At 37.9% G+C, this 26,344-nt stretch overlaps 1 protein-coding gene across 1 annotated transcript; it reads left to right on the top strand.

Annotated features, from left to right (window-relative positions):
• Window positions 1–464: 464 nt before the first annotated feature.
• On the top strand, window positions 465–24,392 carry LOC140143176 (uncharacterized). The gene is made up of 3 exons (XM_072165186.1): window positions 465–625; window positions 18,033–18,826; window positions 23,022–24,392. The coding sequence occupies exons 1-3, from the start codon at window positions 465–467 to the stop codon at window positions 23,984–23,986; spliced, it is 1,920 nt and encodes a 639-aa protein (XP_072021287.1). The 3' UTR covers window positions 23,987–24,392.
• The last annotated feature ends 1,952 nt before the right edge of the window (window positions 24,393–26,344 follow it).

Raw genomic sequence — 26,344 nt, 5'->3', positions numbered from 1 at the left:
CCAAAATGACGACAAATCCTGACAGAAAAATCAGTTTAAGGCACATCATTCTGATCCAGAGGCTATAACAAATATGATGACACAAAATTTAGCCCAAAATAACATCGCTGATCAAATGAAAACTTTAACTTCTTGGGAGAGCGAAAGCAGCCGTGATCAGCGCTACGCCCTTATACTCAAAGGATATGAGATCCCCATGGCCACAAATGAAATTGGGATCCAGACAGAGCCAGAAAATGAGCTGGAAAGTCATGAGAGGGCTAAGATTGCCTGCCCAAGCCGACACTTAGACATAGAGTATAGCAGCAGTGGAGAGCACACTCCTGTGGCTGAAGGGGTTGGTGTTACGCAGGACACACAAGAGACAGAAGCAGCAGAAAACAATGACACTGGTGACACTGAAGTATGGCTACGGCATATCACTACCATACCTGAAGTTTCACTGACTGGTGGCTGATGAGACTATGCCACTCATTATAGTGTGGAAGGTATCTGGGGGTGAAAGACCCAAATGGGAAGAAGTTGCATACCAGTCGGCAGCACTAAAGACATACTGGGGCCAGTGGGACATGTTGACGGTGAAAGAGGGCCTCCTTCTGAAGCGATGGGAAAGTGATGATGGGAAGTGCTTCCAAAGTCATTAAGGAGGAAGGCACTTGATGCACTGCATGCATCAAAGACTGCAGGCCATTTGGGTAGAGAGAAAACCTTGCCGGGACTGCGAGAGCGGTACTACTGGGTTGGCATGAGCGTTTACGTCAGAGCTTATGTGCGACAGTGTATAGACTGTGCCCGGAAGAAGAACCACCCGTGCAAGCGTCGAGCCCCTTTGCAGCAAACCCGTGTGGGAGTCCCTAGAGCGAGTGGTAATCGATGACCTATAGGCCCCCTTACAGAAACTCACCAAGGAAATTCATATGTCCTTGTGGTAGGAGACTACTGGGCTAAATGAATGGAGGCATATCCCATACCTGATCAGCGTGCCGAGACGGTAGCAAACAAATTAGTGGATGAATTTATGTGCCGGTTTGGAGTCCCCCTAGAACTGCACTCAGATCAAGGGATCTAGGAACTTCGAGTCAGAGGTTTTCAGTGAGATGTGCAAGATACTGGGCATCACCAAAACGAGGACTACTCCTTATAACCCTAAGTCCGATGGTTTAGTAGAAAGGTACAATCGTACCGTAACCAATGCAGTGTCGTTGATGTTGCTGCCACTACAAGAACAGCAGGGGTGGGACAAGTGTCTACCATATGTAAGCTTTGCATATAGATCGAGTGTCCAAGCATCTACCGGTGAAAGCCCTAATATGATGATGTTAGGACGTGAAGGCCCGGGGGGGGGGGGGGCACTCCAACTTTGGAGGTGACGCGTATGTAGGGCTGTTAAGACCCCTTTTCAGCATCGCTGTCACCCAAAGACCCCACATTTTTACGAACACATGCTCTGTCACCCAAAGACCCCTATTTTTCCATTTGATCTGTCACCCAAAGACCCTTTGTTACTTATTTTGAAAAAACAATGAAATTTGAAGCCATTTTGAACTAGAAATTCGATTTTCGAGGTTTTTGTGGCGCTTTTTTGGCTCTCACCTAAAGATTCCATTTAAAAAAAGGTCATGTTCTCACCCAATGACCCCATATTTTTAACATTTTGCTCTCACCGAATGCCAAAAATCAAGCTCTCACCCAATGACCCCATATTTTTTACATTTTGCTCTCACCGAATGCCCCTTAGTGCGAAAGTGCCAGCCCTACACCTATATCCATTTCATATTGAAGTGCCCCCCCGGGCGTGAAGTATCTGCCCCAGTTGACCTAGTGTTTGATCATGGAAGAAAGAGATAAGAAGGAACCACAACGAACACATTCACTTTGTCCACTCCCTTTACCGACATTTAATTGACATTGTTATTCATGAGGATTTACTTTTATCAATACCCCGCGTTAAATAGGTGATTGGTATTGTACTCTATGTATTTGCATGTCTTCTGGAGCGTGTCTGAAGGATGATTTGAACTAATGACCTTCCGTGCAAGCACTCTATAGGATTTTCTCTGGTGACGTGATCATCGGTCATTGATGGCCTACATCTTTTTCTTCCATTTCGCCCAATTTTCCCGAACTTTGATGACTTTTTCTCAGAGTTGGCAGTCTTTGGCACTGAAACGAGTTAGCTAGTTACGATTATACACATATAAACTATTAAATTAAACAGGTTTCATGTACCGGACTCAACCGGAACATTGCGCATTATTTAAGAACATTTTGCATCTATTTTTCATCGAAAAAGTCACCAAAATCTTACCTTATTTGCTAAAGTTGAAACTCAGCAAATAAACGGCCGATTTTGATGACCTTTTCGATGTGTTAAAGGACATTTTCTACACAACACGATCAAGAAAACAGTTTGACTGTAGATCCCAAAACAAAGCTACTATACATGTTCAGAGCATCAGTGAAATTCCATAATCTTACTTCTGGGTAGCGTTTGTTTGTTCTTGGATGGGTTTGTTATAGTTTTTTCCAGTAATGATTTCGCCAAGCATCGATCGCGGTAAATGGATCATACATGAAAGTAAGTACCATTGATAGCTTTTCTTTTCATGCGTCAATGGATAAGCGGATTAAAACTTGGCCGATCGAAGTCGTTGTGGTTCCTTCTCATCTCTTTCTTCCATGGTTTGATCGATGCAGTGCCTGGAGAAGTGTATGATTAGCTTTACAAGAATGCAATTTGCAAAGGCATCACCTGCACCTCCCACCGAGTTTTTAAAGCAAAAGTTTTTCCAACGTACTTTATTAGGGACCGTTCATTATTTCCACCGGAGGGGGGGGCGGGAGAATACATGGGGGGGTCAGATGTTTTTGTCAGGCAAAAGGGGGGTCAGATGGTTTGTTAGTTATTGAAAGGGGGGGTCAGATGATTTTGCATCTCAAAAATCCTGGAGCTTCTGGGGGCTTCGCCCCCTGGACCCCCATCTGGAACATTGCCCCTGGACCACTGACCATTCAATTTGCGCTTTGCATGTCGGCCGACACTTTGGTCCTAGTCCGGACTTAAGTCGGGCCTCAACCTGTTTTTCACCTGCCATGGTGTGAATTGACATAAATTTGCACCAAAAGTAAGTAATTTATTATAACATTTTGAAAAAAAAGGGTCATTGGGTAAAACATTCCAAAAATGGAGAAAAATTCTAGATTTTGCTTCTAAATTGCCAAATGTACAATACAAATTTGCTGAAATAAGAGAATTTTGAACCATATTTCATAAATATACATGTACACTGCCATTTTCGTAATAGAGAATTAAGAATAATCAAGCTGCTGCACAGTAATGCTGTGGTCAGACTCTTCTTTGTTCTTTTACAATGAAAAGAGACAACTACACCACCCCAAACCGCTCCCCCAATACACATCCGCTATCAAACACCACCCCACACAGGTGTCATTTCCATACCCTAATTAAAACTACAAAGACTCGCCCAAACCACCATGACAGTAAACTTGGGCAATGTATTCAAATACATTATAGAAAAATAACATCATCATCATCATCATCATCATCATCATCATCATCATCATCATCATCATCATCATCATCATCATCATCATGATAATACTAATACTAATAGAAATTATATTATGGTTGTGTGATGGACAAAATGTTCCGGACAAATATGCAGTGACTGCCACTGAGTAGAGAACACACACAAACCACAGCCACCCTAGCCCTATGGATGGGGTGTACATGTTTCTCTCTTTCAAGAGTTTAATGAATTAGAAATTAAAGTTCCATGAAAGAAATTTTAGATATTTTTATACAGTCAAAATATTAATTAAAATATGTATTATTATTATTTCATTAACGATAACAGTAATGATTCTGGTAAGTGACAGATAAATCTAAATAATTTTATGGATATGTTGGATATTATGACAACAAATTTTGAATCAAATTTGAGATCTATTTAGACATTTTAAGATAATCATTTCACATTTTACATGGATCTAATTGGACTTTCTGTGTCCAAGTTTGAGCCGAACCGAGTCTGTTTGTGAGCTTTTGTGTCCGAGTCCGGCAAAAGTGGACTTGAGTCCGATCGATACATCACCATAGGCGTAGACCCCCCAATATTTTGCCAGGGGATGCTCCATACAATCCCCCCCCCAAAGTGATGCCTGAATATAACTACATATTTGCCCATTTTAGCCCCAAAAGTGCAAATTTCCGCGCTTCGCGCGCATTTATTCCACTTTTGCACCATATTTCATCAGTTTAGCTTCAAAATATCAAAACATTTTGCTCGCTTCGCGCGCATTTGTACCATAAACTTATTTTGTCGCCAAAAGGTGCTGGATTCACTATACTTCAAGACTTTTTTTCCAAATACCCCCCCCATGTCAAAAAGAAATCTACGCCACTGTACATCACTGATTTATGGTAAGATATGTCACAAACTACTTTTTATTCCTTTTAATAATTATACTGATGAAGAAGAATTTGCAACTCATTCACTTTAAACCAAAGGGGGCTATGTACTGCACCCAGTATCAACATGTATGAGAAGTTGATGTATACCGGTACTTACAATTTAAGAGATTGAAAATTAATAAATCAGCTTGATAGTTTATTAAACTCATTCGATTTTTTATATTCTGTATGATTGAATTCAATTACAAATTCGTTTTACAGCCATTTTTAGCCTAATCACATAAAACTAATGAATTATAATAATTTTGACCCCAAGTTTCCAAACCTGCCGCTAGAAAGATTGTTGTTGGTGCAAAAAAACTGTAGTCCTATGGATAATATCACTGTCGTTTGTTCAGGGACCTGTGGTATTGAAGTACATGTACATACTAGCTGGAGCACAGGGTGGCAGTTTGAACCAAAAACTGTGTAAGCATGTGAAATAAATAATATCTTAGAAAAATAAATAAAACAAGTTAAAATACCCTGTGGGGTTCTACCTACTTGAAGGTATATGAGGATGTGCCACGATTTTGGGGTCCTTTTCAGCGATTTTGGTATATTGATGGGTGGCTATTCAGTAAAGACCAATATTTGGAGAAAAGTGCCCAATGTACTGCAATTGGGGTAAATTTAGGTGCTTTTTGTGAAAAATTGGTATACTGATAGCCGGTTGGGAAAAACAGTAAAGGCATAATTTGTCAGCCTGATATGTGGCAGTGACGTGATGTGTTGAGGCAGCTGCTCCATGCGCGCATCTATTGCGCGTCATTGTGCGTGTGCATACGTCACGTGGGGGGGGGGGCATATGATTTTCATGTAGCTAGGAGGGGGGTCATATGGTTTTTATTATCGGAGAAGGGGGGTCATATAGTTTTCGGCAGTGACTTTCTGTCTGCTCCCGCCCCCCCGGTAGAAATAATGACCGGTCCCTTATAGATAAAATATTCGCGATGATGATAACACATCAACCATTCAGCACGTCTATTTTGTCCCGTAATAAACTTTTTAGGCTGCGTCTTAAATGCAGCGCCTCAAGCGGTGACCTGTTTTTAATTTAAAATCGTAGCGGCTCTGTCATTGGTTATTATCAAACAAAGCTATCACCTCAATTCTATACAAACCACGATTAGGGGCACACTTAGAAACTTGCTTGACAAAACTTCGAAATTCTTTTGATATGGTAATCTACAGAAGATCTTATCTGATAACACATAGGCCTACATGATTCTACTATAGGCTACTATGTTAAATTTTATAAGACGGATTCAATTATTATTTCTTCTTCACGAAAGAAAAAGAAAATTATCTGAATTAAAATTCTGACGGGGTTCGAACCCACAACCTCCGGTTTCACAGTCGAGCGCTTACACTACTGTGCTAGCAGTTCTGTCAGAAATGATTTTGTTCATTGCTCTTATTGATTACGAAATTAAGCGCATACACTTGAAATGCTATTACCGCACTTGCCTCTTTATAGCCTACTGAATCTCCAATCAATAATGAACCTTGCCTCTGACTATGCGGTTCCTATGCTTATCAGTAAAAAAATTTCGGAAGTGGCAAATGCATTATACTCACGGGGGGAAGGGCACTTAACACAAATGACCATACGGGTATGCTCCCCCGGAAAGACCCCCTTTTTGGATTTCGCAGCTCGAAAGACCCCTATATTTGACCAAAATAGAACTCCGAAAGACCCTTGATTTTGATAAATAAATATTTAGCTCTAAAAGACCCCAAAATTGTTCATTCCTCATATTTCTGGGATTTTCAAGCAAAAAGCCAAGAAAGACCCTTGATTTTGACTGTTCGCAGCTCCAAAAGTCCCCATATTTTACTTGTTCGCAGCTCCAAAAGACCAGGCGGCATAGGACACGCAACACGGACGTACGAGGCTGGCGAAGATACAGGGCTGACAGCCCCATTCACAATTCACGGTTAGCGATTATAAATGGACAATTAACATACTTGCAGTGGGGTACTTTTGCAGCCCGGGGGGGATCACTCAAATATGACAGTGTACGCATGCGTGACCAAATTTTTTTCAAACACCCCCTAAACAAGTTTTACCCTATCAGAAAATTTAGCCCCTTAATAAGGTAATTTAATATAGAATTTACCCCCTAATGAGTTTTTGGCTAATAAAAATGCAACAAATGTACCCTTTTGGGATTCGTAATTTACCAAAAATTTGAAAAGATACCCTAAACAAGTTGTTCAGTTTCAGAAAACTACCCTTATTCTTGAAAATCAGTGTTTTTTAGACCCTAAATGCGTCACGCGCGTAACTTGCCTTGGCTAAAAAAACCACCCCTGTTTACTTGTTTTTTGGTCACGCATGCGTACAGACCATTTATGTGAGTGGCCCCCGGGCTTTGCAGAACCCCAACGGTTTTAGAGTAAGATAATTTTGCTTTGATACCACATAACAAATTTAGAATTGTTTGTGAAGATTTCATGATTATGTGTTAATCCAATGGCGACGTCAAAAATAGCGATATCGCATCCACCATCATCTGCAAAAGACCCCCTTTTACTGGTACGCCCGCATCTCCCAAAGAACCACCACCTAAACATTCCGGGGAACATACCCACCAAATATTGTTGATGTGCCTAGGCTACTGCTGACATTTTAATTAACATTGAATTATAACAATATAGGCCTACTATTGACTAGTAAATTCAGTACTTATAATATCAACAACAAAATAATAGTCAATCTTTCTAATATTAATAATACTGATGATATTAATATATAAAGAGTTTTGTTGCAAAAGCCCTTTATACATCTACTTTTTGACTTTTTGACAAAAACAGCTTTTTCAAAAATTGTTCAATTATTACTAGTTCGATTTGATTCATTTTGGTTTTGAATAAAGTGTTGATAAATAGAACCTAAAAGAATAGGTTTGGTACAATTTTCAAGCCTTTTATCTATTTTATTATTTCGTTTATATCGTGCCTTTTGTGGATGTAAGGGCTTTTGCAACAAAATAAATTTACCCCTTTTCTAGAAACCATCTTTGCAATCAAATTCGAACCCATATTTTGCACTACTTTATGTAACTTGACTAATGTTTTCAAGAGAAAAATTGAAATATCTCATTTACTTTGATTAAATTCGGCAAAATGGCATTTTTTTAGTATTTCCGAAGCTACAACTTTTGTTAATCAAAACGATTTTTTTCAAACATAGTGACCCAAAGACAGTTTCTTTTTGGTTTTAATAGGTAAAGATTATCATGGCTAGGCCTATACATCAAAATATTTTGACATGCCAAAATCTCCTCTTTATAGGCCTACCATTTGAATTTAGGCCTATCCTGACATGTTTCTACATCACATTCGCAATATCGAAACGGTGCAAATACCTATACCTGTGCCAATATTGGCTCCCCCTTGTCCCGCCAAAAAGCTTCCCCTATAATTCAACACCGTGGGATAAGTATTGCATCACATCACACCTCCCCTGCACCTCTGGTGCGGCACTCTTTTGGTGACAGATCGAATGGAACAATAGGGTGTCTTCGGGTGACAGAGCATGTGCTCGTAAAAAATATAGGGTCTGTGGGTGACAGAGACGCTGAAAAGGGGGGTCTTAACAGCCCTACATACTAGTACGCGTCACCTCCAAAGTGGGAGTGTCCCCCCGAATCAGTCTGACTAAACTTCTTTGATTGATGCAACGACCGGCCGTGACCCAAGTTATGTAATCACTTCGATGTCGAATAAACAAAATACAACACTGTATTGTATATGTATAAACCTATATAAGGGACGCACCATTAGATATCAAGGTGGGGGGGGGCTTGGTAGTTTTTGAAAGCCCCCCAAAAAAAAAACATTGCACCACCTCGGACCTGAAAAAAAATTTGGTGGCAAGGGTGCTCCAGTTTTCATCAGGTATATTAATTTTATTTTAGCTTCAAACTGGCAAGTATTTTGTTCGCATTTGTTTGTGAAAGGTTATTCTGTGAGTGAATACACTTGATTCACTCCACTTCAAAGATTTTCAACAGAGTCCACCCCAAAGTCAAAAAGAAATCTATGCCACGTGATGATGGGAGCCATATGTGGGGTCAGTGGATGGATCAGAGTATGGTTTTGGTGAGATATCCTCACATGAACCTATATTTTGAAGAAAATAATCACAAGACATGATCTCCTTTGAAAACATTCATGAAAAAAACATGCTAAAACTCACCATTTGAACCAGAAGCGTACCGGTCATACTGCAGTTACTGTCCGTTTTCCTATACACAATACACAGTGCTCTTTCCCATTGACGCGTGACCTTTACAAATAGCCCTACGTTAACAGTATGGGGATATGACTAGTTAACGTCGCTGTGTGAAAAATAACCGGCCAATATTAAAAGTACTCTTCTAAAGTTCTAGAAAATATAGTTTTTAACATGTCCTAAATTTTTAGCTAATTTAGATGTTTGGAAATATTCGTACTTTGGTGTTTTAGTTAATGTTATAGGTAATAGTACATTGCCTAGTTAACGTCGCTGTGTGAAAAATAACCGGCCAATATTAAAAGTACTCTTCTAAAATTCTAGACAATATAGTTTTGTAACATGTCCTAAATTTTTAGCAAATTTAGATGTTTGGAAATACTCGTACTTTGGTGTTTTAGGAAGGATATGTAAACGACAGATAACACCAAAAATATGAAGAAATTATTTCTAAACCGTGTTAAGTCAAAAATCATTATGTTGCTCATTTTCAAGAATGCTGGTTTACAAAAAGCACGACATTGTCTGATTTCGTGAACAAAGCCACACATAACATTGTTTCCTTTCGTTTCCTTTATAATCGGTTACCCAACTGAAGCTATGAATACCATCTTTATTGCGATATCGCACATGAAAACAGTCACTTGTGCACAACCAGAGAAGATCCGATTTAATCAGTTGAGCTGTTTCAATGAGTGTTATCTTGGTTTAATAGCTTTTAAATGGGGTTAAGTCCTGCAAAGGTCGAGATGAATTCTACTGTAGACATGACTGCATCATGTACTAACCAGCGGGGGCAGAGTGCTCCCTGAAAAGAGTGCCCGCATAACAAAAAATGAAAGAAATCGGGAAGGCATAGGAAAAGAAAGGGGCAAGGAGCCTGTTTCCCACCAAAATTACCCCGATCATGCACCAAAATGAATGTAAAATACCAAATTTTTGCGCGCGCGCGAGCATTGTCTCAATAAAAACATTTTGGCCCGGTTTTTGGAGGCTCGAAAACTTAACAGTTTATATGTAGGCCCTACAGTCTCGCTAAAAAAAACCCAGTGTATGTACATATCGCATTAATAATACCGGTTCAAATTGATGATTATTTTGTATTTTCCCCAAAACCTTTATTTTCCCCTCTGATCACGAAAGCTGACTATGCTCCTGATATGAACTCATTTTAACATAAGAAGAACGTTTTTCGTGCTATGCGAAATTTAGGTGCTACAAAATGTAAACTGTTTGCTTCATCGAGGCGCTAAAAATTGCTTCACCGAGGTAGGCCTACTAAAAATTGTCACGACTCAGCCCCCCCACCTTGATATCAAATGGTGCGTCCCTATATTGTACCATACCTGCCATGTATGCATGCATGCAGGGACCGTCTTTAAAATAAATTATATCAAGTTGGCAAGTTACTATTTTTGGTGAATATTTTGTATTGAAGCATGATCTTTCTGACATAAACATTCAGAGAACACCTCAAGGAAATATGAAATGTCCCATATATATCTTTACTTTAAAGTCGAAGCTGCAAGATAGCCTTAATAAAATTTAAATTTGCCGGCCAAAAATGTGATATTTTTGAACTTTTTCTTGACCACTTTCATGGAAACAAAAACTTACAAGAAACCTCGGTAAAACTGACGATTTACAAGGAATTTCAAGTCTCAAAAGAAAATCTATCCGTGTTATCTTGCACACAAAATAGTTCTTGTCTCAAAAATCCAAAAGAAGAATGCGTTTTATCTGTACTTTTTATAATAAAGCTTCGGGACTTTAGGTCTCGAATTTCGTACCACGACAAAGAAAGACAGTACATACATACTTCCATGATACATCTGACACAAAGCATACATCCTTTTGGCCTGATATGGGAACGTAATTAGAAGGTAGCTATTGCACAGTGTCGACTTCCTATTCGATAAATATAAATTTAATACTCCGTTGGTGAGCGACGGGCGACTGGTATTTCACCGAACGCAAGAAAAGGAGTTCTATCTGATTGGCTAGCAATCGATCGCTTAGGTCGCTTAGTAGTCAACTATATACTCAAAACTGAGCATCGTATTCAATTCGATTGAAATCGATATTCTATTATTGCCGTAGATAAAGAAAGTGATAGTGTGTCAATAATGTACATTGTATTGCAGCTGGATTTTACATGCATTCTTTTATATAAATTTGTTCTCAAAGAGTTGAATATGATCAAAATTTTTACTCAGGATTTCAAATTTTTTTTTTCTTTTTTTAGTTAAACATATCCACAGCAAAATACCGGTCCTCACTAATTAGTGTATTTAATTTCCAGTTAGTGTATTTAAGATAAAACCTTACAACAAATAAAATTTTCTTGCAATAGAAATATCATATGGGATACTGATATGGTAGGCCGCAACCGCCACAACGTGGAGCTGGATATAAGCGTAGCTGACTTTTTGCTCCGTGGAGCCAAATTGACCAATCATGATCATGTTAGAGTTTTTCATTACTCGGAGGTAAAACTGACTAATTAAGTACGACTTACTCATTTCGTGAAGCGAATTTATTCATTAAGAATTTGCCAGACGAGCGTCACGTAGTTGCAAGATATCCTCGGTCACGAAAGTTATGATTCAAAAAGTAGTTTATGAAAAGTACGAACTGACTTATTATTAAGATGGACATGCACTCATAAGAAACTCATACAGTATTGTACATAACTATATAGCTAGGCAGAGTGGTGGTAAACTATGCACACAGTTCTGCGATCTGCAGTGTATCGCCGGGAGCTAATTTGTATAACTTGCGCGGTGTCCCTGCGGAATTCGACCTTCAGCAAACTGCAAACCAGTTCGGATTTACTTTATATACTAGTAGTAGGCCATACATACTGTAGTTACTGTCCGTTTTCCTATACACAATACTCAGTGCGCTCACCATTGACGCGTGACCTCTACAAATAGTGTATGTTAGAAGTATAGGCCATTGCCTAGTTGACGTCACTACTGTGTAAAAAATAACCGGCCAATATTTAAAGTATTCTCTGAAATTCTAGAAAATATAGTTTTGTAACATGTCCTAAATTTTAGCTAATTTAGGTGTTTGGAAATATTGGTACTTTTGTACCAAAAAATATGAAGAAATTATTTCTAAACCGTGTTAAGTCATTAAGCTTCTCATTTTCAAGAACGCTGGTTAACAATAAGCAGACTATTGTCTCATTTCGTAAACAAAAGCCCACAGTATTGTTACCTTGCGTTCGCTTTATAATCGTTCACCCAACTGAAACTATAATACCAGCTCATTGCTCATTGCACAGGTAAAACAGACACAAGTGCAGTATGTATTTAACCAGAGAAGATCTGATGTAACATAGTTGAGCCGTTTTCATTGAGTGTTATCTTGGTTTAATAGCTTTTAATAGGGTTTAAGTCCTTCAAAGGTCGTGGTGAGTTCTACTGTAGACATGACTGCATCATGATTATTTTAAAGTCAACAACATTCAACAATATGATCACCGTGATAGTATGAGAGTATCAGTACCGTGGGTGTCAGTGATCCTGGCCTGACACAGTAGACAAACAAACAAACAAACACGCCACACACATGACACATGCATGCAATGTAACATTGAATATACACTAATCAAACAATTGTATTGATCCTGTACAACTGGTCGTGGTTTATTTACAATCGATTCATTTAAAATCCCCATAGTAAACATTAATTTTGGCAAGAGTTTTCTCTCTCTGGAACGAGGATGCATCCACTGGCTCCGCGTAATGAAAAGATCTAACATGATAGGTCAATTTAGCTCCGCGAAGCGAAAAGTAAGCTACGCGTAGCAGCTCCACGTTGTGGCGGTTACGGCCAGCCATATATTTATCATGCGAAAATCGTAAAACATAGAATAGAAACAGTGTGGCAGGCGCTCAAAATCTCAAATTGTATGCTTAGCCTGAGTTGCACGGCCTATCTCGAATAAAATCACCATGCGTAGTTGTTGAAAAACGTGAGGATTCATCGTACTATCACGGCAATTTTTAACACGAAGATATAGGGATGATGACGGTGTGTATTGTATTCTAACAATAAGATCGGGGTCAAATAGCTTACAAAAGGCTCCTCCGATTTATAGTGATCTACAATCAATCGGCAAGCTGCGAGTTATTGATTTTAATCAATCACGTATTGCACTCCCCAACGGTAACAGAAGGGTTTAGCCCAGGTTGAAATCTCATCTCCTCCCAGTCGTCATAAGCGAATTATAAGTATGAATTGAAACCCTCTAGAAGTTACCAAAGTATACCGCACATGGCGCTATTTATAAACCTGAAAGATTTCTAGCACAGGTCGAATGCGAAAAAGACGGATGTGTCAGGCCTATATACAAATTTTGTGTACAAAACGCTATATTAAATCTATAGTAACTGACCGCTCCCTAAAACTTCACTGCCTTCCTCCATTTTTGAGAGATGATAGCAAGTCATGTTTCTGACATGTGTGCCAAACTGTATTAAAATCGTATTGTATTAAAACTGCAGAGATATTGACAAAAAACTAAAATCAGATGATTTTCGTAAGCAGGTTTGTAGACAATCCCGGAAAAATGTGTTCGAACACCTGCTCTATTTTTCATGTTCTTCTTACTATAGTGCGCACGCTATATGAGTCACTGGAAACTATTATAGTAGTGTTGTCGCAATGTTCATCTTACGCGTACCCCCTCCTCTTTCCCCACCAAAAATGTTAGGAGAAGATACGGTGAAGATGAGCATATTAGGCATGCCAACATTGTACGGGGGTGGAAGGGGAACCATTTCCAATAAGGCCTTTAAACTGTTCGAACAATTATTTCTAAGGGGTGGTGCAATCATTATGTGTACCCCCAGTGTGGTGAATTATAGGGGGGGGCAAAGATTTTTGGCAGTTCAAAGGGGGGGGCAAGCATTTTTGGCAGGTCGAAAGGGTGGTCAAGCGATTTTTGTTTTTTTGCAGGTCGAAAGGGGGGCAAGCGATTTTGGGCACAGATATTTTGGGCAACATTTCTATATTACGCCCTAAAAAGGTGTAGGAAAACGTTAGGAGCACATTCAAATATGCAAAATTTCCTGCTTGCTGCGCTCGCATTATATGATTATTTGAATTCGGGTTCCCCAAAATCTTGCATGTGTAAGGAGGGGGGGGGCAAAGAATTTTGGCACATCAAAAGGGGGGGGGCAAAGGTTTTTGGCACGTCAAAAGGGGGGGTAAAGAGGCAAGCGAATTTTGGCAGACCATTTTGAAAATTCACCACCCGGGGGTACACATAATTATTGCACAGCCCCTAAGATTGTAGATGTTGGAAAGTTTAAGATACTAAAATGAAAGCAAACAGCTAATTTTGTAAGCTTTAGATATTTATGTCACTCTGCTAGGAAGCGAAAAATAAAAAACAAATTTTAAAATATCTGAAAACATAAACACAAATGTGTAATTTTTAACTTCAGTACATGTGAAAATTACACTTTAGTTAAAATATACCAGGAAATTCCCAATTCAGTTCATCACAGGTGAATGAGCAAGTACGATTAACAATGACAGCAAACAGAATAAGAGGTATGAATAGTATTAATGCCAATGGCACATTCTCATAATGAATACCAAAGTCAACCAAACACAACTGTCACAATGCCACTTGGGGATGAGTTTCTGACACTTCAAACAATTACCATGCTTAAGGTCCGGTCACACTATGACGAATAGGGGTTAACGGCAAGCGACGTTAAGCTGCGAATTGCAATTTTGAATTTACCGTCATTCATCGTGTGTTGCCGTTAGCATGGTTAGTTGTCGCTGACGAATCCGTTAGCGACCGCGGACTGCCGAAACATGTTGAAAATGTTGTGACGGCAAAAGAAGTAGTTGTGATTCCGTTCAGATTTCGTTGGAGACGGCCACCCTCATTTCTTTGACGTTTCCATACCGTGCGAAGCCGTCTTTAGTCGTTTTGAGGTCGTCACAATTTCGTTGGTAGTGTGTTATCAACGACCATTGACGAAAAAACAACGGCAAGTGACGTCACATCTCGAACCCTGACGACACATTGTGGCAAGTAACGAAATTGTAACGATCTTGGTGCGACAGTGACTTGCGAATTTTGTCCGTCCGGAGGGTGACGGACGTTGACTGTTGATGGCGGGTCGTTTGCGAGTACCTGCGGCATTGAAATGGCGGTCTGCGATGGGTTACGATTAAACGATGGTCCACGATTTTTAACTTTTTGTGCGATTTTGACATTTTTTGACGTCAGTTCGATTTCAATACACTGTCCGGCACGCTGCAATTTTGAAGTTCATATAAAAAGAAATATCAATAATAATCAAAATATTAATATCTATATCAATATTATTGATTTGATATTGATATTGATGTTAATATTTTTTGATTATTATTGATATTGATATTTTATTATTATTGATATTGATGTTAACATTTTTGATGATTATTTGATACTGATGTTAATATTTTTGATTATTATTGATATTGATAATAACATTTTTGATCATTATTGAAATATTGATGTTAATATTTTTGATTATTATTGATATTGATATAATAGTTTGGGTTATTTTTGATATTGATTTTAATATTTTGCTAATTATTGATATTTTTTGTTTGTTTTGTTATTATTGATATGTGTAATATTTTTTATTATTATTGATATTGATATTAATATCTTTGAAAAAAAATTGATATTGATGTTAATATTTTTGATTATTATTGATATAGATATTATTAGTTTAGATTATTACTGATATTGATTTTACTATTTTTTAATTATTATTGATATTTATATTATTAATTTTTACTTTTTTTGATTATTACAGATATTTATGTTAATTTTTTTGATTATTATTGATATGTGTAATTTTTTTGATTATTATTGATATTGATGTTAATATTTTTGATTATTATTGATATAGATATTAATAGTTTGAATTATTATTGATATTGATTTTGATATTTTTGATTATTATTGATATTGATGCTAATATTTTTGATTATTATTGATATTGATATTTTTGAGTGGACCAGTGGGAACGCCAAAGTGGACTATACGACCCGCACACACACAGGCTTTGATGTCGGCCGCTGAGTCACGCCATCATCGCCGTAATCCACCGTCAGCTGCCGTTCCCTGCCGCAAGCAAATCCGCTGCCAGCCGTCTGACCTCGTTGCTTGTTGTCGGGCTCCGTCGAGACATCGTCACTCGCCGCCCAGACAACGTCCGGTTTTGGTCGCTAGTCTCCGTTTCCTGCCGCAGCCTTTCGTCCATTGCCGTCGTGTTGTCGCTGAAGGTCGTTCCCACTCGTCAGCGAATTTTGTGATTTTCACCTTCGTCACCTTTCCTTGATTATCTGTCGTCATAGTGTGACCGGGCCTTTACCAAGGCAATTGGATCATGAAGGCTTTGCCAACGTACAAGTAAAGGAGATACAACACCGAAATCGTCTCTAGCTCAGTGAGAAGATATCACTCTTATTGCATCCAAAATACACCTTAAATATCTGTTTTGAATGATATTTTGTCAGCAAGAATATTGTGTAAATACCAACAGTCAATAGGAAGCAACAGTCAACAGTCAAGTTTGGATATATTATATGGGGCAGATATTGGTTACGTTTATGATATTAAAAAGGAAATTACAAGTATAGACAACTTTTAAATTGGATTCAACTCCTGGGTTCAACAACAACAACTCTCTGGCAAGTGTTTATATACGAAATAAAATGTAAAACATAATGTAGCGATTGGATATCTGCATTATCAAAAACGTTATTGTTTAGTCTTTTCCCCTTATGACTACATGTCGCAACAAGTTGGACATGGTCTACATCTACAGAGCACATAGTTTGTACCAATAGAATAAATAATATACGAGGGTCAGTGTTATGTAATAAAAGTTGACATGTAACCAAATAATGGATTATTTTCATTTAATCCAAATAATGGATTACTTTTATTTATGTAATAAAAGTTGACATGTAACCAAATAATGGATTATTTTCTTGGCATTTATCTATGATCAAATAAACACTGACAAACAACACATGTAAAAAATTGTATCGCACACTTGATTACGTAACAGTATTAGCATATAAAAATCAATGGTCTGCAGTCACTTGCTGAAAATGAGTCGTTTTTGTTAAGGGCTCGGATAGCAACGTTTGTACAGTATTTTGTCTGGAACTTAAGAGCACACCAGACATATCGAAATGCTTTCTGAATATGAGGGATGCCCTTCTGATATTTGCTAATGCTCTTACGTAATTAAGAACATGTTATTATTTACACATAATGTGGTCATAAAGAAATTCCATCCAAATATTTAATGTATAGGGTCAAAGGTCAACTTTCATTAGATATATGCATAAAATGTGTTGGTGTGATAAAATCATTCTATAAGGCCCTGTGTCACCTGATCGATAACGCAAAATAACGAAACATGAAAGTGACGTACCTGTGCCCACCAGCGTACGAAACTAGGGGTCTATCAATGTAGAAATTTTCAGAAAAAAGGGGGTCATTCGGTGTTGGCAATATCAAAAATTTGTGATTTTGTATGGGAGCGCCCAAAATTTCACATCATTAACAATCAAAAATAGCTTCTTACCCAATGTTACAGTACAAAATAGACAAAACTCATCTATTTTTGTTTTCAAAATGCGCGCGAAGCGCGCCGAAATGTCAATTTTGAGGACTAATAATATTGTTCAAAAAAGGGGGTCATTCAGTGTAGGCTACTGAAAAAACGGGGTAATTTGGTGTAGGATTTGCCAAAAATAACGGAGTAATTTCATGGGCACATGACGAATGTCAATATATAGGAGTTCCCCCGGGTCTTTGCCCTGCAGTGTGCGTACGCATCGTAGTTTGCTCAGGGCACGTGCTTAATCAATTAACATGATTAGGTTACAATTAAAAGAACATCCCAATACAATAAAAGTAGCCATCTGAAGTAGATTGCATATTCACATGATTTGATGGGGTATTTTTAAAAGTTGTATATACCTATAATTATATGAAATTTTGTGTCATAATTGTTTATATATCTTAATGTGTTTTCATGTATAATTACTATGTTTTATATGAGTGTCTTAATATTGTTGTAACTTTGTATATTGCAGGGCCCCGGTTAGAACAGCTTTAAGCTGATTCGGGCATACCCTGGGTATTTAATAAATAATAATAATAATCACCCCCGTCCATTTCTTCATGTTTAGTCCTAACGTGCAAGCAACTTTCTTGTAAGAAAATTTTCATTGCTGTTTTTTTTGTGTTATTCATTCATCATACAGATACATTAAAATGGGTGCTTCAGTTAATAAACTGGATGTTAGAAATATTGACTTCCATGAATGCATTGGAGAAGGCGGATTTGGGTCTGTCAGACGTGTCTCATTTAAAAGACCATACAAAGGATACAAAGAAGCTGCTGGCAAATCTGTACTTGAAGAGTTAGCAAAGAAAGAAATTGAAGTCATGAGCCAACTCAACCATCCGAATATTATTAACTTGCTCGGAGTTTGTGAAACTGGGGGCGCTCATCTTATTCTAATGGAATATGCACCTAATGGCACACTGCATGATTACCTAAAAGACCCATCAAAGACACTTCCATATCAGCTGCAGAAAAGGTGGGCAAAAGAGTCAGCACTTGCAATCAACTATCTCCATGGACAGAACTTCCTGCACAGGGACATTAAGCCTCAAAACTGCCTTCTCTTTCAAGACAACCTCTTGAAGTTGTGTGATTTTGGTCTTTCGCGTGAGATAAAAGGGTCTCAGACAATATCTAGTCAGATGGGAACCTATCGCTACATGGCACCAGAAATTATTGCAGGGAATGAGCGTGGAAGGGTTATCTACTCAAGACCAGCCGACATATGGGCATATGGGATGCTGCTACTAGAGGTCTGCTCAAGGAAACCTCCATTTCCAGACTTGGAATTACACAGGGTGGTATTTGAAGTTGGAAACGGAGCCAAGCCATTTATACCTGAAGGCTGTCCCAAAGACCTGTTAGATATCATGCAGCAGTGTTGGAATAACGATCCTAAACAAAGACCTACAATTGCATCAATTGTAAATGGTATGTAGAATATTTGTGTTGTTACTTAAATGAATTTGAACAAAATTGATCATGATAAAGATACTTTCCAAGAAAGAAAATACAGGGTGAGTAAACAAAGTGCATTAGGGCAAACACCAATTTGTAAGCGCTCTTTTACCAAAGTCATAGTTCATTGAATTTACAACCGTATGACAAAACAGGCGAAAAATAGTAATTTTTTGCATAAAATTTACAATTTAAAGAGAATTGGCCATTGCTCATTCTAGTGACGCTAGTATACGGACAATATAAGTGTGCTTTTTCATTTAATGACATAGAATTTGAAAAATATTGTAAGGAACAATTCAGGTTTTGAGTTTTAAAACCTACATTTTGGTCTAAAATTGTGCTTGGATAGGTAGTTTTCAACAGATTTACCACTTTCGCCTTGCTATAACATTGAATTGTGTGATCTGTTGACCTAGTGACGAAAAGTTGTTTTAGGGGGAAGTGTTAGCGTTCGTTTGATACTTGAGGTTTCGACAAAAAACCGATCAAAGAGGCCCATTTTTCAGCTAGAAGCTTCACAGCTCTTCGATGCTATGCACTCAACCGTGTAGTGTAATCAAAGACTGTAGCGGAGACAATCACTGCTTGCTTGAGAGGTCTTGGTCGAAAATATGTGCTCAGGTGTATCGAGGTGGAAACTGTGCGCATGATGATTATATATTTTCATGAAAACAAAACCAAATTTTACTCACTAGTTTGCGGTTTCGCGTTTCATGGTCGAAAAGCATCATCAGAATATTGATTGATGATCACTTCTTCCGGTTGGACGCGATCCCGACCACAGAGGGTGTAGAATTGTCACTCAGTAGAGGATCATATACATGACTTAGAAAGTGGGCCCCGTCGTCTGTATTCATGACGTTTGGTCCTCTTCTACGAATCCAGATCGATTCATTGATGCGTCTTATATGGGCGTTGCACTCTTTGCTAAGAATTTTTAAGTTGTCCCAATCTATTACGTGGATATATAAGAAAGGACTTGTTGTCATTCCTTACGTGGAAGGGCTTGCGGAAAAAGCCAATAGGATATTTACGAGGGGCAGTCAGTATGTTTTAAGAGTGGACTCGTGACGTCATTTGTGGATTGTTTTCATGGCATTTCTCAATGATTACATAAACACTGTACCTTTGTCTTTCAAACAACACATGCAAAAATTATATCATACACATGATTACGTAACAGCATTAGCATAAAATCAATATACTAGGGACACTGCCAAATCACGCAAAAAGGCGGGCCTTTTAAATTACAGCAAAGACACGTGTTTACAATGTCCGAGAACAGAAAAAGTACAAGGGGCATAAGGCTAGTTTTTGGCAGAAATAAACACTAGGTCCTCCGTTTGCATTTGGTAAAATATGAAACTTGTCATTAAACTGTGGTGGAAATGGGACGTCTGGAAACTTCAACAACTTTAGGGCTTGAATGGAAGCAAAATTATTCTGCAAAAATGGCGTTAATGAAAAAGCAGTTATTACAAATGACATTAATTATCTCCAAAATGAAACAGACTAAAATATAATGACTGGTCACGTGTGAGAGCTAGTACTCAGTGCGATGATAACTGGTGCAAATCAAACAATAATCTTCGCATGCGTAGGTAGGATGACCGATACAACATGGTGGAAATGCACGAAAATGGCAAAATTCCATGTAAATAGTGCCTAAAATATTACAAAATGCTATGAAAATTTTAATTTAAATATTTATGTGAATTTTTATGGATGATCTCAACCTGAAATGAACAGAAAAGTTTTAAAAATAAATTTCTTATTAAAACGATGGCCTCTCTCTCTGTACCACTACTTTTTGTATAAATGTAACAATGGTAGAATAACAGTTATATTTTAATCACGGATTCAAATATTTTCTAGGGAGACTCCCGTTTTAGTTTTTGGAGATTAGTCAACAGAACTGGCCAAAAAAATTAAATTTCCACGTTTGCTATTTTTGGCAATATCAAGATTTGTATAGAAAGAAAAGCCTTGTTTTTGTCAAAAATAAGACATATTTGACCATGCATTTTAAACAAACTAAAACCTTTACAACCCAACAAACATGGTTTAATGAACTGGTAGTTTGTGTTCTATTACTGTTCCAAAAGGCAGAAATCTCCATTCTTTAATTCCCGAGAAAATGTAAAAAATACAACAATACCTCATTTCCCTTATCAAAAACGACTCAATTTCACCAGTGACTCTAGACCATTGATTTTATGCTAATGCTGTTACGTAATCATGTGTGTGATATAATTTTTGCATGTGTTGTTTGAAAGACAAAGGTACCGTGTTTATGTAATCATTGAGAAATGCCATGAAAACAATCCACATATGACGTCACGAGTCCACTCTTAAAACATACTGACTGCCCCTCGTAGAAAACATGGCATAGCAACAGCCATGAAGCCAAACACTAGCCTCCGCAAAGTGCTGGTCCACCCCAAGGACAAGGTCGATCCCATTAATAGCACGGATTGTGTCTACGAGATACCTTGTACCAATTGCAACCAAACTTATGTTGGTGAGACCGGAAGGAAGTTTGCAACGCGACTCAAAGAGCATAAAAAAAAAAACTTTGAGGGTGGAAAAGACAAAACAAAACTATACGCGTCAAACACGCAAACAGTCAGAAACTGAACAATCAAAATTAGCTATCGCAGATCATGCAGTTCAACAGAACCACGTAATAGATTGGGACAACTCAAAAATTCTTAGCAAAAAGTGCAACCCCCATAAGACGCATCAAGGAATCGATCTGGATTCGTAAAAGAGGACCCAACGTCATGAATAGGGACGACGGGGCCCACTTTCTAAGTCATGTATATGATCCTCTACTGAGTGACAATTCTACACCCTCTGTGGTCGGGATTCGTCCAACCGGAAGAAGTGATCATCAATCAATATTCTGATGATGCTTTTCGACCATGAAAAGCGAAACCGTCAAACTAGTAAGTAAAATTTGGTTTTGTTTTCATGAAAATATATAATTATTTATCTTCAAACCTGATGAATCTATTCAGTGTGCGCATGATGGTTTATAAGAGAAACGTTTTTGTATAGAAACCTTTCCATATGTAAGCCATCATTATTTTTAGAAGTAGAACTTTTTCATCAATTATTAAAACTTTGTATGAATGCTATATTCAATTGTATGAAGCAAGGAGGTTCTCAAAGCTTAACTGCTTTCAGAGTCTGATGTATGGGCACCAGAAGTTTTATGAAAAGATCTATGGTCGATTATAATTCCCCAAAGATCTTTCCTACTTCTGGCAGCATGGATCAATCAGCGTCCGTCTACACAAACAGCATGGAGGTCATTTCGTTCCTGTTCGCCATTCCAAGATTTGACAGCGCCCTCTGTCGAATTTCCAGAATTCCGACAGTTCCAGGTTTCTGACACAGCCTGTCTAAAACTTGGAACTGTCAAAATTCCAGAATTACGACAGTCGACGCTGTCGCAATTCTAGAATTCTGACAATTCCAAGTTTTGGACAGGCTACTGTCTGAACTGTCGGAATTCCAAGTTTTTAACAAGCTGTGTCAGAAACCACCTGGAATTGTCAAAATTCCAGAATTTCGACAATTCCAAGATTTTGATGCAGCATCGGTTTATTCTTATTCAGATGTCTTCATATCCTGTCCACCCACCTCTGTGCATAATAATATCAGATTACTGCCTGTTTTCGTTGTCATGGTTCTGAAAAAATAACCAGAGAAAATTGCTGATCCCAACCAGTTTTTATGTCTTACTCTCAACAATGTAAAGTTCTAAGTGAAATAGGCTCCTTCTAATTGTTCTTATGGCAGTAATGAATAGTCCATTAAACTTGCAGGGGTGATGCGGATTTTCTCTCTTGCTAAATACTTGTTCAAGATATTTGATAACAAAAATACGATCAACATTTCAAATATTAGGTTTCAGTACTAGAATTTCGTGATAGAAAATAAAAATTAACATACTGTAATTAACATTATTTTGGAAAGCCAACTGTTACAGTGGTAGGTATACAAAGAGGGAAGTATATCACCAATATTCAATGTTGGTACTGCATTTTAAAGTAAAAAACAACAACTACATATCCGCTTTGATGCCTAAAAAAAAAAAATACAATAATTAAAAACTGAATTGACAAAAAGTAAACAATTTTTTTTTCACTTTCCCTAGCATTAGGTACTTGGTCATTGGAGAGAGAATTTCATCCTGAACATCAAGGGAAACAACTTCAGTGTCATCGTATTGCCTGCTGTCCAAATGGGGACATGGTTGTGTCTGATTGGGATAAACTCTATCTCCTTGATGGTGATGGGGAATACAAAATGCAACTGAGGTCAACTGAAACAGACTCTGACAGGAAAATTGGCAAATATATTTGTAACATATGTGTATCACCACTAGGATATATCTGTGTTGCAAGTGTGTCCTGTAGATTTGTCCATGTGTTTACTGTAGAAGGGAAATACCTCCACTGCTTCACACCTGATGATGATTCCAATACATCTGCCTGGTGGAAGTGTCTTGCTGTAGATAGAGAAGGGCATTTATTGGTGGGTGATAGGGAGACGAATACCATCACAATCCATACATGTCCAGATGGTAGGCTAGTCAACAAGATCAAATACTCAATAGGTTATAATGTAAGCATGGTTGTCAATAGCAAGAATCAAATCCTGATTTATTCCGTCTCATCAGGTTCAGTGTACAGTAAGGTAGTAGCAATAGATTACTCAGGCAATGAGGTATTTAGCTTCACACCCAAGATAGACGAGGATGTGTCAGGCAGAAAGGCAGTATCATATGGGATAGTGTGTGATGACAGTGATAACATTTATGTTGCAATGTTGATAGTTGTAATGTTTGAACATCTTCAAAGTATATACATTAACACAGGTCACATTCACAAATACAGTCCCACAGGTGAATTCCTACAATGCATGGTCAGAGGACTTCATTGTCTCAGTGACTTGTCTATGGCACCTGATGGGTCACTGGTGGTTGCTAATCGCAAATCAATTCTAAAAAGTGGCTTTTCTAGGGATGGGTTACTCTTCCACCCTGGAAGATTGAAGGAAAGGAAAAGAAAGAACGGGAAAAGAAAGGAGGGGAAAGGAAAGAAGATAGAAGGAAAATAAAAAGGGGAAAGAAAGGCTCAAGAGGGAAGAAAAGACAAGAGAATTATGATCTTTCTTTTATCAGTGCTCATCATTCTTTGATGTTCTAATTCAAGTGTCTCACATTAAGTTAAAGGCCTATAAAAAGCGTCTGCAAAACTGAGACCTAAGACCCATTTACGTTCTTAGGACCTGGAAAACTAAGACCTGAAAAACTAAGACCTGGAAAACTAAGACCTGGAAAACATGAATTACATATTATAGTAGAGAGGTCTAATCGGTCAATCTGTTCTATTTCAGATTTGTGTGCATTATTTTAGGCAAAGGTGCCAGTGGCGTTAGAATTAATCATTAGAGTCTCATCTTTCTGTTTATTCCGGTTGGCATTTCTGAAAAGTGACGTGAGCTGAGATATTTGGGTTGCAAAATGCAGTTTTTGTGATTTTTTTACCTTTTTTTAAACCAAAATGTCAATATCAAAACAGCTATAACTTCATATTTCCTGTGGAGAATACATGTCAAAATTAAAAAATCATAACAAGTATGTGATTTTGGTTTCATATTGTAGCTGAAAGTCCATTATTTTCTGAAAGCATACTTTTTTTCTGGTGAAATGGTGTTCATTGTCAGAAAAATATCCTCATTTGCATAAATTTGGTAAAAACAGCAAGATTTTAAGCTCTGTACTGTAAAATTTTGGAAAAAAATATGCATGTGAATATGAAGTCTCTAAGTTACTCAAAATATAAACACCAGACATTTTCATATATTATAACGTGTATCTTCGTCAACATTATTCAATTACCAATTTTTCTTATTGAAAGCATCATTCCGCAACGCAAAAGTATCCCTTATTAGCACTAAACTTTTAAAATAAGGTTGATTTTCTTTGAAACTAGAATGCAAAGCAAATTTATTCATCCCTGTCCCATGAAACAAAAATAGTTTTCAGAAAGTCTAATTTGCTGTAGTAACGACCAATTAAAAATGCATCATTCAATGATGCATAATTCTACAACTCTTTCATAATGTACCAGTTTGAAAAAATATACACAATTTTGGGTTAAAATATTCTAAAATGCATTGCACATAACTACCTGAACCCATTGTATGTGACCAAACCCATTGCATCATTCCCCAACGTGTTGCGGAGTGATGCAAGGATTCATGGATTACAAGGATTATTTTTAATTTACGATAAAATAAAAACGGCGATGATTATTTCTTGATAGATGGTGATACTTGTTATGTTACATCTACCACAAAACGTTGACAACGTAAAGAAAGCAGCAAAACTAACCTGGGCTCACTTACTCTCTAGTTGAAAGTAAGTGGCACTAATGAGGTTCTCAGCATTTAGGTCCAGTTTTAAACCTTTAACTTCTACCTCATATCCCTGCTTTTACCCTCTTTCAAGTTGAAGTCCAGTGCATAATGAATATCATCAAAATATTGTTTCCCTGTTTATTCTTCTAGATATTATATTCATACATATTCTAAGCTAACTGTATTCTAATTAATAGCTAATTAATGAAATAACTGGAAGGAAAGCATCAGTGAAAGGTCAGCTGAAGGGAGACACACAGAATGAAAGGATTAACAACTGGTTCACCCACTTCAAAGATCTCCTAGGTAGCCCTCCAGAAATAGATGGAGAAGATGAGGATATTGTACCGGTGGCCAAGGATCTAAACATCAATGTGGCACCATTTAGTCAGGAGGAATATGCAAAGGCAAAGACTGCACTGGTAGAAGGGAAGAGTTGCGGAGAGGATGGTATACCACCAGAGGTACTGAAAAGATGTGATCTGGATGGCATAGTTCTGGAGTTTTGCAATAATGCACTGATTAAAGGAAGCACGCCTGACCAGTGTCTATTCTCAACATAGTACCAATTCCTAAGTCAGGAGATCTTAGTCAAGCAGGAACTATCGAGGATTAGCTTAAGCTCAGTTGTTGCCAAGATATTCAACAAAATGATACTCAACAGGATCAGGCCTGAAGTAGACAAAGTTCTTAGGATCAACCAGAATGGCTTCAGGGTTGGCCGAACAACATTAAGCCACATACTGGCCCTAAAGAGGATCATAGAAGGAGTGAAGGCTAAAAACCTGCCTGCAATAATAACCTTCATAGACTTCAGGAAAGCCATTCATAGAGGAAAGATGCTGCAAATTCTCAAGGCCTATGGAATCCCTAATAAACTTGTGGAAGGCATAGCAAGAATGTATGAAAACACCAAGGCAAAAGTAGTTTCACCAGATGGAGAAACTGAACCGTTTGATATACTTGCTGGTGTACTGCAAGGAGACACCCTTGCCCCATACCTCTTTGTGGTTGTATTGGACTATGCATTGAGAGAGGCAGTTCAAGGCAAAG

Source organism: Amphiura filiformis, chromosome 2 (genome assembly GCF_039555335.1).
Source record: "Amphiura filiformis chromosome 2, Afil_fr2py, whole genome shotgun sequence".
Lineage (NCBI taxonomy): Eukaryota > Metazoa > Echinodermata > Ophiuroidea > Amphilepidida > Amphiuridae > Amphiura > Amphiura filiformis.
This window is presented reverse-complemented; position numbering and strand designations above follow the sequence as displayed.